We start from the raw sequence: 12,569 nt of genomic DNA, 5'->3' as shown, positions 1-12,569 counted from the left end.
TTGTTTTGGTTAAAAAGAATGATGGCACCTTTCGCTTCTGTGTAGATTTCTGGAAGCTCAATAAAGTCTCGTTAGCAGATGCTTATCCACTCCCCCGAATGGATGAGTCGCTCGACGCCCTGGCGGGCGCGCGCTACTTTTCAACTTTAGACCTGCTATCCGGATTTTGGCAATTACCGCTCGATGGCGCTTCTAAACCAAAGACAGCCTTTCGCACTCCACAAGGCCTCTTTGAGTTTAATTGGCTCCCCATGGGATTGCACTCGGCTCGAGCGACGTTCCAGCGCCTGATGGAGCTGGTCTTTGCTGGGCTCCAGTGGGATTCCTGCCTGATTTACCTCGACGATGTCATCGTTTTCAGCTGCACTTTCGATGAGCATCTCGAATGGTTGTGAGCGGTCTTCCTCAAAATGCGAGCGGAAAATTGGGAATTTAAACCTCAAATATGCCACCTCATGCGCGATTCCGTTCGTTATCTTGGCCACATCGTCAGTCGCTCCGACATTGCTACGGACCCCGAAAAATCCGACTGCATCCGTTCTTAGCCCATCCCAACCTCTGTTTGGGATGTGTGCAGTTTTGTGGGCTTTGCCTAATATTATCGGCGGTTTGTCATGGGGTTCGCATCCATGGCTAAGCCCCTCCATGCTTTGACGGCAAAAGGGGCGAAATTTCACTGGGGGGGTGGCAGAATAGGCCTCATTTGATGCCATCCGTAAGGCCCTGATTGATGCGCCTCCCTTGCAGTATCCCGACTTCTCTGTGCCATTAATTTTGGACACGGACGCCAGTAATACAGGCATAGGAGGGGTGTTGTCACAGGTGGTCGATGGTGTGGAGCGCGTTGTGGCCTATGGCACCCGTGTACTGTCCCCCGCGGAGCAGCGCTATTGTGTGACCCGTCGCGAACTGCTCGCCATTGTCTTCTTCGTCCAGCATTACCGGCCGTACCTGTATGGTAGACACTTTACTGTACGTTCGGACCATGCAGCGCTCCAGTATGCCTTGAAAGTCGATCAGCCATCGGGCCAATTGTCGCTGGAGGTCCTCAAAGACTATTCATTTACGGTTGTCTACCGGAAGGGTAATTGGCACGGTAATGCTGACGGGTTGTCACGGTTACCTCTCGTTGGGAAATGTGCTTGCTTTTTGGGTTTGGGGCAGTGTAAGCCTCCTGACCAGTGTACGCCTCTGTCCCTCGCAGCCACAGTGGGTCCTGTTATTGATGGCCAGGTAGCGTCCGGCGCGCCCGTCGCACAAGACGTGCTGTTGGGCCTACATTCAGACAAATGGGGATGTCTTCAAATGGAAGACATCTCCCTCCTCGGCTTACGCCTGCGCACTAGGAAGTCACTCGGGGAGGGTGGCCGGCATGGCCCCATTCCATTCGTCACACGGGATGGCCTCCTCATGCTGTGGGACGGCGGCTCGCGAGCGTTTAAACTTGTGGTGCCCATGCCCCTGCGGGGTAAACTTGTTTGGGCCACCCACGAGCGCCTTCTTCATTTGGGCGTTCACAAAACGCTCGCTACTCTCCAACTGGAGTTTTTTTGGGCCAGGTATGGCTAGAGATGTGGCTGATCTTCAAGGTTGCCCTGAATGTGCTCACTGTAAGCCGCCCGTGAGGCCATCTTGCTCACCTTTACAATCCATTCGCGTCTCCCGGGTGAAGGAAATCGTCACGTTGGATATTTTGGGCCCATTCCCAGCATCTCCACGAGGTAATAAGTACCTGTTGGTTGGGGTAGAATATTTCACCTGATGGGCCATGGCCTAGCCTCTCCCCAACCAATCAGCGGCAGCCATCACAGAGGCCTTTTTCCATGGCTACGTCCTATATGCGTGTTGACGGCATATAGGATGGCGCCCCCCGTCCAGCTTCACGTCCCTCTCCTAGCGTCCACGCAACGCTCCCCTCCCCCTACCCCACACCCCCCTCTCTCTCCCCCCTTGCCCCTCCCCCCTTTCTTACCAATATAACCTCTTACCACGGCATCTTCAGCAAAACATAATTCTTGCTGTGATTTTCCCACTTGATGATGGTTGCTTGTGTTGCAATCGAAACGTCGTGATTTATTTATTGTATACCTACGTGACTTTACCGAAAGAACCAAAGAGTACGCTTTGTTATTGTTCGGTGTGTCGCAGGAATGCGGGTGAGGCAGGGGGGGACTCTATGTACATATGTTGTTGTCCCTCCTTGTACAGGTGGGCTGGGGTATTTATAGGGGTTCGTGCAGTTTGTTCTTGTGTTCCATCGTTCATTGAGGCACATGTACACAAGTGTTTTGAGGTTATCATCCAAGTTTGATGTTGTTATTTTGGTTACAGCCGGGTCGGCTGGGTGCTGCAGATGGGAGGGTGATGTAGAGATATCGATGGGCTGTGTACACTTACCTGCAGGGGCAGTCAGGGTCCAGCATGGGCAGTCGTTATATCCCTAGCCCAAAGGCAGGTGGGGGGCTGCGGGGTGTTCCAGGATCCCCCGGGACCCCTCCCGTTAGGAGGGGGCGGCAGGGTGTCCTGGGATCCCCTGGAGCCCCCTCTGGAACTCTCTAGAAGGTAGGCGGAGCCAGGGTTGACGTATGGGTGCTGGGTATAAAAGCTGGACCCCGGGAAGGGTCCAGGGCCAGTCCAAGACAGAAGCCAGAAGACCAGCTAGATAGGACCCTGGAACCCCTAGCCCCACTGCCCCTGTAAGGGCCGGGACTCTGTGTGGCTCAGTGGTGAGACCCTGGGAACCCCCGGCCCGACGTCCTTGTAAGGGCCGGGTCCAAGTGGGCCAGTGGTCAGAACCCACACCCTGGCTAGGTCGGGTTAGAGTAGCCTCCCCTAGGCACCCGTAGCCGGAGGACCCAGAGTAGTGGTCCCGTGTTAGGGCGCGTTAGCCCAGAGGCAGTACCTCCCCAGGCAGTGCTTATAGAAGGGCCGTTGCCCTGAGTGAGTTGGGGCTGTACTGCCAAGTGTTGTATCAAATAAAGTGTTGCCTCCCAGATCCGTCTCCGACGTCTCTAGAACTCACTACACTAGCACAGTCACCGATGCTCCTTTCCCTCGTTGTGGGGGTAGCTCTCGTTTTTTCACAATACAATGGCCACCCCCACAGCCTCAGGGCTCCCTCCGATTTTACATTTACATGCAAATACCATCTCTAACCCCGCCCACTTACCCTTGGGCTGCACCCATCTCAGACATCATGCTTCAACAGCTCTCTCGCCGTATGTTTTCACCTGCAGACGATTGCTGGTGTGCAATCGCAACGTCGTGATTTTGTATTATTTTAAATTTTTCTATCTACGTGACTTTACCGAAAGACCCAAAGAGTATGAATTCCTGCAGTCACGAAAGCTTTAAGTCAAGATTAAAAATGTCTTCCTGTTCAAATAAGCATGGGGCAAAACTGATCCCCATTGGCAGCTGTAACCAATGGCCAAAATTTCCCATTCCTTTTGCAGGTGCCACTCTGCCAGTGTCACTGGGCCAGATAAAGATAATGAATGGTGAATATTTTTTTTTAATTGTATTGTGCAGAGTGGTAACCTTGCTGTTTTATCTCTGAGCAGGCGGACGGTCTGGCAACATGGGTGTCGCGCTGCAACACCTCAAAGACAACCACTTTGTGGAGGCGGCAGGCAGTCGTGTGAAGGAAGGCTTCCCACAGATTGCCGTGCTGGTGGCTGGGAGTGGTTCAGGAGATGATGTGCTGGCAAATGCCCAGGCTCTCAAGAATGATGGCACTACCGTGTTTGCCATTGGCGCTGGTGCTGCTAAGTTGGACGAGCTCGTCACGGCCGGCAGTGACCCAGAGAAGGATTATGTCTTCTACCAGAGAGACTTTCGCGCGCTGTCCGGCCTCTCGGGGCAGCTCGCCGAAGGCCTTTACTCGCTGATGAAGCGGGATTTTGATGAAGAGCGTGAGTTTTCATTATATGACGACCCTCAGCAAGCCACTCATTTATACGAACCACTTTCAATACAAACCATAATATTTTGCGAACAAGAATAAACTAGTGCCATACTGAACTTTCAATGCCATATTTGTATGCGATTTTAATAAATGCATTCCTCTCTTATGTGTTTCCAAGTTGTACCACGTGTTGCTCAGAGAGTGATGCAGCACAACCATTGAAAACCTACATACAAATTATTTATTTGCGGTTTAAATTTTCCTTCTGCAGAATGTGCAAAGGTGGACAAGGCAGACATTGTGCTCCTTGTCGACGGCTCCTGGAGCATTGGCCTCGCTAACTTTCAGCAAATGCGTGAATTCCTCTACTCGATCGTTGATGGGCTCACTGTTGGAAAAGAGCAGGTGCGCATCGGCATGGCCCAGTTCAGTGGCGACCCTCGAACAGAGTTCCTCCTGAAGACGTTCTCGAGCAAGAAAGAGATATTGGACTACATTAAAACCCTCCCCTATAAGGGCGGCAATACCATGACGGGCAGGGCCCTGGAGTTCATCTCTGATAACCACTTCACAGCTGCGGCTGGGAGCAGGAAAGCTCAGAATGTTCCTCAGATTGCAGTGGTGATAACGGACGGCAAGTCTCAGGATGACGTCGAGGTGAAGAGCTTGTACAATTTTGTAACTGCACACGGCATGCACAGCTTTTAAGCCGCATTATTTAGTGAAATGCACGTCTCAATCATAGTTATGTTAACATATAATTGATTTAAAATTAGCTTGTGTTAAAGGGGGAATAATCTATTTGAAGTAATTTGCATGTGATTGAAATAAAAATAAAAAACGTGAAAGAAAAACGATTATATGCTCTGCATTACAGTGTTCAATTCTGTGACACACGTGTGCGGGCTTCCTCCACTAGGATGCGGCAGAGAAGCTGCGTAAGCTCGGCATCGCGGTGTACGCCATTGGCATCAAAAATGCCGACTTCCACGAGCTGCAGGAGATCGCCAGCCAGCCATCCTCAAAGTTCACCTACAATGTCGTCGACTTCTCTCAGCTGAAGGGCATCGTCTCCGACATCATTCAAACCGTGTGCTTCACCGCCGACGATATCCAAACTAATGCCTTTAATCCAGAAGACTCCGTAATTGACATTGGTGAGACCTTTTTCCTCTGTCTGCTACGAGATAACATTCAGGAGAGATGCTGCTAGCAGGATTGGCTGCTTCTCCCTTGGAAAAGCACCCAGCCTGCCCCGAGCACACAAATGTTGAATTTCTTGTCGCTAGCTCAGAACTCCCTTGTTTGAGTTTGCAAGAGTAGAATCTTTTTTCACAAACTGCAGCAAATAATTTGTGGTAATCACTCCCAAAAATGCACGTTGCTTGCACAAATATTTAAAAAGAGATATGCAAATTAGATCAATGCAAGGCACGAAATGAACTCCTGATGAATATGTTACCCTTTAGTACCTTCGAGGCTCCCTGATGGTGCCACTCAAGTGAATATTTAGTGGTGGACCCACAGGGCAATTGAAACTCGGCTGTCAAGGGTGAACTTTATCCTGACAAATACACGTTTCTGCTCAAACTTTGATCTATGAAGATGTAAATTTTGATTTAAAGCTTTCGTGACTGCAGGGATTCATCTTCTTGGTTCTTTCGGTAAAGTCACGTAGAAGGGAAGTAATAAAATAATAAAAATAAAACATAATAAAATTATTCTCACGACGTTTCGGCCACAACACAAGCAGCCGTCCTCAGGTGAAAACCAGGTCCGTCGAGGCGACAGTCTGAATGACGGACCTGGTTTTCACCTGAGGACGGCTGCTTGCGTTGTGGCCGAAACGTCGTGAGAATAATTTTATTATGTTTTATTTTTATTATTTTATTACTTCCCTTCTACGTGACTTTACCGAAAGTATGAAGATGTACTTGGGAGGAGCCAAATGTTCGTGGAATTGTATGTGGAAGTGGAAAGAAATGTATCAAAGCTGCTGGGACAAGATGCATAGAATGTCTTGTTCCATATGGCCCAGTGTGAGCTCTGTGCTGCATTCCCATTCTTCCAGTCACTGTAGGTACCTTCACACCCAGTTAGGGGCCATCCATTTAGTACGTACGCAAAAATCTGTCAAAATTTTACCCCTCCCTCCCTGTACACGCGCGTACTTTTTACACATCCCCCCCCCACCTGCGTACATACGATTGACGCACCCCCCACCCCGAATCCTATAGAATGGCCGATATTTAATGCACATAAAAACGATCAAGGATTCATAATATTAACGTATTTAAGCAAACAGATAGTCCACCGCCGCACTATCTAACTTATTTGAAGGCCAGTGTAGACAAATTATCGAGGCTTCACCCCCCCTCTGTTTCCTATGCGTACGTACATTGTCAGACCCCCATACGCAAGCGTACGCATTTGCATTAACCTCGCCTCCCCCCTCCATGCGTACGTAATAAATGGATGACCCCTTAATTGCCAACAAGTATTGTGTTCAATTAATGATACAGTGCCTTAGTTAGAAACACATGTTGCTCATGTGAATAATTGAATGCCTTAATTGTACACGGGAAGATTGTTGGAAAACTTTCACAGGACTTTCCAACTATAGCATCTGCATTTATGCTCATGGAAGAGAGTCAAGGACGTGTCGTCCTGCTCAAACACAAGTTGAAATGTTCTTATCTCCAGTGATGGCCTGCGCCAGTGGTGGAAATTCCACATTATTATGATGGGGCCACTGTGTTTAGTTTGATGTCCTTCCCTCACACCTCTGATTAGCAAGGTTGACTACGTACGGTGCGAAATAAGTTCAACATACATCCATGCCTATTTTAATTTCCTACATATATAATATAACAATGATAATAACATGTGTGCAGCCCTTTGTAAATCTATTGCTAAATGAAGGCCTCCCCACACTAGGTTTACCATGAAGGTTGTTAGGCCATAGGACCAGTTCAATAAAACTTGGGCAGCTAAGTTCATGATGCATTGCGCGAACCACAGCGCCACCCATGCACTCCAAATAATAATCATAATGCTCATTATTTATCCAATAGTCTCTCACTAAGGACTCTTTCAGGGGGATCTTGAGATCTTTTTCAGTTTCTTGCTGTCCTTCTTGACGTAATGACTCGATATGTGATTGCCGCAGCGCATTGGCGGCTCGAGCAAAAAGTGCCCTGTTCTCCCGGCTCTGCGCAGACTCGCTCAAGACGAAGTTCGCCGACGTAGTGTTCTTGCTGGACGGCTCGACGGGTATTCGCTCCGTCTTCGACGAGGTGCGCAATGTGGCCACCAACATCGTGGACAAGCTGGACGTGAGCCAGGACCGAGTGCGTATCGGCGTAGCTCAGTACGGGGGGGCACCACGCTCCGAGTTCGTTCTGCGCACGCACGACAACAAGGAGGCCGTGCTCGCCGGCATCCGCAGTACCAACGCCAAAGGCGAGTTCCCCTGTGGTGCAGCTGCCGTCCATTGATCCGCATCTCTGATGAGCACGGTTGGCTACGTACGGTGCAAGAGAAGTTCAACATGCAAGCATGCGTACATTCCACTTTGAGCGAGAGAGCGAGCGGCGGCATGGTAGTGACTGCTCACAGAAAATCCCTGGGTTTGATCTTCCACTAAGATTGTTGTGCTTTTTGTGTTTAGTTTGTTGTCCTTCCCCCACACTTCTAATTCGCATGGTTGGCTACGAATGGTGCGAAATAAATTAAACATACATACATACAAGCTTATGGTACACCATAAACCGCATCCACTGTACAAACCATGGCAGATGTTAATACCTGATGCACGAACGGAATATTCAAAACTCTACAGTGTGCGACTGTTGTCATCCAGAACAGACTGTACAACATATATAACAATGCGATGCCTGATCCAAAAATACGAAGGAGACATCACAGTGATACCCTCCGCTGCTCCTGACACGCTTGTCTAGCTTGACCACCTGCATATGGAATTGTAGTTGTTGCTCAGCGTCTACATCAGCCATAGGAAATAAAAAGAAGACCGCTCACAGCGAGGCCAAGCATGAGCTATGACAGCACGGATTTGCTCATCTCCTCCTATTCACGTCTGCAGTACATCCTTTTTCTCTAGAAAGTCCCCCATGTTGTCTACAATGGCAGATTGATTGTTCTCTGTTGGCTTTTGTTAGCAGTGCCCCTTAGGTTAAGCCCTATTGGCCTTGTGATGTTTGTTATATTTTCCCCAAAGTCTCCCCTCCAAAAAGAAAATAGTGGTCTGATTTGGATTTCATTTGTGTTAATGAATCCATTGGTCGTTTGTGTTTAACAAGCACCCTTTTCACATTATCTCTCTAACGCATAATCAACATAAATTGTTTTCATATTTTATTAACTCGGAAGCATTGCATTTGTTACATCTGCATTCTAAAGTTTCTTCGGAATTATTTAATTCATTTACTTAAGGTTATGAATTATGTAGTTGGATAACAGACAATACTATTCTCAAGAAGAAGCCAGTGAATCACATCTGGGAAGTTGCTGGCCTTAATCCAAGCTCTGCTGCAGTACTTTTGATCTGAGAGCCACATTTTGGCAAGGCCTTCAGACTTGTGGAAATGATTTAATTAGGTCAATTTTCCAATGAATGCCATTTCCTGCTGCACACTTATTATAAATATTCACTGTAAATTTTTACAAGTAAATTCTAATTTGAAGCAAAAGGCTAGATTTTATGTATGAAAATAAAAATTGAGATAATCCTTCAATCCTACATTCGTGTTGCCACCACTGCCTCCCCTACCCCTACTCACACCACACTCTGTCCGGACAGGCGGAGCCCCAAATCTGGGACAGGGCATCCGTTTCCTGATGGAGAACCAGTTTGTGGAGCGAGCTGGGAGCCGTGCCAAGCTCGGCTATCCACAGATTGCCGTCATCATCTCGGGCAGTGCTTCAACCGATGAGATCCAGCAGCGCGCTTCAGTTCTGCGGAAGTCGGGAGTGAAGGTGTACGCTGTGGGGGCCGAGCGCTCCAAGCCCGAAGAGCTCGTCCAGCTCACGGGTGGAGACGCTCGGCTGACCGTCAGCATGGACCGCTTTAGCGAGTTTGCCTCGCGCTTACCCAAAGTCCTCAAGCGCATCAACAACCTCGTGGACAAAGACCTGGCGCTGCAGCTTATGGGATTAGCACTAGGTGTGGCGCGAGATTGATTACAGTTTCCAGCGTGCATGTAAATTTAAATGAGTAACTTATAGTGTCACACTTTTCTATGTCCCATACCTCTCTGCTCCAGAGATAAACCTTGAACACAAACTTGAGCTCGTGAGATTTGAATGTTCTTGTTAACAATGTTTCTTTGCGCATGTAGACGGAGTGTACACACACGCGTGTCGGAGCTCCTCTCTCGCGATTCCCCCCACCCATTGCGTTTTTGCCCCGCCAGGCTGCCAGCACGTGCCCAAAGCGGACGTTCTCTACATAATCGACGGCTCGAGCAACATGGACGAGCTCAACTTTGAGCGTGCCCGCCGCTTCCTCTTCACGATGGTCGCGGGCTTTCCCGTGTCAGCGGATGACGTGCGCGTGGCGGTCGTGCAGCTCGGCGGTGAGCCGGCTGTCGAGTTCCGCCTCGATACGCACGCCACCAAGTCGGATGCACTGGACGCGGTGCGCGCCCTGCAGCTCCGTGGCGGGGCCCCCCGCCTTGGCGCCGCAATTGACCTGTTGCGCAACACCCTGTTGCCGGCCAATGCCGGCGGGCGCAGCCCCACCATCCCCCAGGTGAGAGCGCAGCAGGGGGTGATGTCACGTGCCACCACACATTCCGCCTCGATGGGCTCCTGTCCTTCCCCTCCATGGTAGTGTGCGCCGACATTGAGAGCAAAGTGCCGCAAGACTACGGAGCCGCACCTCTGGTTAGTAAAGTTGGATACATACGGTGTGAACGAAGTTCAAAACACATACGTTTCAAGAGATCTTACTTCAAGCACGGTCGTCCAGCTTTCGTCGCGCTTTGAGTGAAACAGATCTTATGTTTGCGTGTCTTGCATTTGCTTTGCTGTTTGGATTTTTTTTGCGCATTTGATCGTTTACACAGTTGTAATGCATAATTGTGCATCGTACTTTTTTATGGTCGCACTTTTGGTGATCTTTGAATGGTGCATCAGATAGACAAACTCACAACAAATACAAGAAAGTTAGATGAGACAAATGTACTACTCAGAGACTTTCAAATTCAGTTCATGACAAGGTGAAACTAAAAATGCCAATTCCTCTTGAGCTTTACAAAATCAGCAACCCCAGAACGAGCACCACTTGGTTTTAAGTCAACAGAAATGTTCCCGCGCAGATGCTGTTGCTTTCCACTTCCTTTGGAGGCTTTCAGCCACTGGAGGCTTTCAGGAATTCAGCCTCCAATGGAAATTAGATAAATGAGATAAAACACAGAGATGAAACCAATGTTTAATGACTGTATTTCGTATTATATTTACAAACCCGATAAGCGACTGCTGCTGTGGTTGCAGTGACGAACAGTGTGTTTTCGCCCCAGGTGGTAGTGATTCTGCTGGCCGGGAAGCCAGACGATGACGTGCGCCGGGCAGTGACGGCCTTGCGTAACACCAAGGCCGTGGTCTACGCAGTCGGCCTGCACAACGCTGTGGATGATGACCTCAGAGTCATTGCCAGCGACCCCAAACAGCACCACACATTCCGCCTCGATGGGCCCCTGTCCTTCCCCTCCATGGTCCGCCGTTTGTCCGAGGTGGTGTGCGCCGAGATTGAGAGCCAAGTGCCGCAAGTCTACAGAGCTGATTCCAGCATGTCCTTTTTCCTGCGGGGCAGGCCGCTGTTCACAAGTAAACGAGCACTCCCGACATCTAGCAATCACACGTTAACGGCACTGCCCTTTAAAATGTACAAAACAGTCCACATTAAGTTCGTCTCAACAGCAAATGTGATACAAAATGCACCCTCCATGCACTTGTTTTATGATCTTTCACTGTATACCTGTATTTCTCCACAGTTATTTTTCATAATCAACTTCTCCCTGATTCTCACAAGTTATGTTTTTTTCCTTCATGTTGTGTCAGATTGCAAGATGCAGCGAGCAGACATTGTTTTCCTTGTGGACACATCCTATAGCGTGGGTCCAACTGAGTTGGAAATGGCCAAGGCCTTCATGTACTCCCTTGTGAAGAGGTTTGATGTTGGAAAGGACTACGTCCACTTCGGACTGGCTCAGTACAATGTCATCTCGGACATGGAGTTCTCATTGACACAGCACTTGGATAAGGATTCGTTGCTTAATGCTATAACGGCCTTTTCTAGGAAAGACAATGGAGACACAACAAACATTGGCCTGGCACTCAGCACTGCAGCCGACAACTTCTTCCGTAGGCAAGTGGGCAGCCGAATTGACCAGGGCGTGCGACAGTACATGCTGGTGATAACTGACGGGGAATCTTTTGATGACATCACACTGGGAGCAAAGAAGCTGCATGCCTTGAATGTGTCGGTGATGGCCATTGGCGTTCAGGCCGAAACTGCTTTGCAGCACACGGGTCTGAGCCAGATTGCCAAACCAAGTGACTTTATTCGCCTTGTTAGTGACTTCCACGAACTGCCAAAAATTGAGGAGGAAATCACCAAGGACATTTGTCCGGAGGAGGAAGCACCTACAGACGCACCTCTTACCACGCCACCGCCACTGCCACCCAAAACTGGAGGTAACACAGTGTAAAGATGATTATATTTATTTAGCATAATGAGTTTAAGTTATGGTGTTTTGCATCATCATCGTCATCACAGTGTGGCATTAATATGTATTACGGCTATAATCCCAGACTTACAAAAAATCCATATTTCATGAGTTTCAAAAGAAGGTTAATTTTGCCAAAGACAGGACAAAAAGCTGATTGGGGGAGATTTCCAAATCAGGTGCGTCTTCTTGCCCTTCCAGACTGCAACCTGGATGTGCTGATTGGATTTGACGTGACACAGTTGCGTGGTGGGGACGTGTTCATCAGCCAACGCCTTCTGGAGAACCAGCTCAGGAGCATCCTGGCCCGAATCGCGTTCGCAGACGCGCTGAGCTGCACGGGCAGAGCAAACCCTGTCGTGCGCCTGGGTTTTCTGGCGCCGGGTGCACGGCAGCCAGCCTTCCAGTTGCCGCTACAGGCTTACAGCAAGACCCTTGTTGACTCACTGGGGCCCATGCGCACTGCGGGTCCCTTCCAGTTCACAGAACAGTCGCTCATCATGTTTCTCAATAAGTTTCAGAAAGAGGCCTATCCAAACGCTGCCAAGGTACGTCAGTTGAACCATGTGCCCAATGTCCTTGATAAATGGCAGATGTTCGCAATATCACACATTTGTTCATTCATTAAACTAAGCACTAATGTTAATGTGTCCCAAATTTACTATCTTACACCATATGCACAAGTTTCAGCTAGAATAAATAGTTGACTTTATTTTGACCATGTGTTATTGCAGGTGGTCATACTGTTTACGGATGGCGTGGATCAGCAAATTGAAAAAATTCAGCGATCATCTGAAAAACTTCGTCTTGGAGGTTTTTTCACCATTTTCTCTACATTGGATCGTTTTGTCACAATATATCATAACGCTGCACGCTCTGTTCAGGGAAGCTGGCTGTAGTGTTGTTCAGTG

At 48.8% G+C, this 12,569-nt stretch overlaps 1 protein-coding gene across 1 annotated transcript in view; it reads left to right on the top strand.

Annotated features, from left to right (window-relative positions):
- The window catches only part of LOC144717906 (collagen alpha-3(VI) chain-like), a 59,049-nt gene that overhangs the window by 22,350 nt on the left and 24,130 nt on the right, over nucleotides 1-12,569 (top strand). Inside the window, 10 exon segments of the mRNA XM_078593707.1 lie at nucleotides 3,564-3,914; nucleotides 4,179-4,564; nucleotides 4,827-5,064; nucleotides 7,127-7,369; nucleotides 8,730-9,092; nucleotides 9,343-9,680; nucleotides 10,450-10,756; nucleotides 10,991-11,626; nucleotides 11,860-12,206; nucleotides 12,393-12,471. Coding sequence (XP_078449833.1) covers nucleotides 3,564-3,914; nucleotides 4,179-4,564; nucleotides 4,827-5,064; nucleotides 7,127-7,369; nucleotides 8,730-9,092; nucleotides 9,343-9,680; nucleotides 10,450-10,756; nucleotides 10,991-11,626; nucleotides 11,860-12,206; nucleotides 12,393-12,471 — 3,288 coding nt within the window.

The sequence above is a fragment of the Lampetra planeri genome, chromosome 1, assembly GCF_965212315.1.
Source record: "Lampetra planeri chromosome 1, kcLamPlan1.2.h2, whole genome shotgun sequence".
Classification (NCBI taxonomy): domain Eukaryota; kingdom Metazoa; phylum Chordata; class Hyperoartia; order Petromyzontiformes; family Petromyzontidae; genus Lampetra; species Lampetra planeri.
This window is presented reverse-complemented; position numbering and strand designations above follow the sequence as displayed.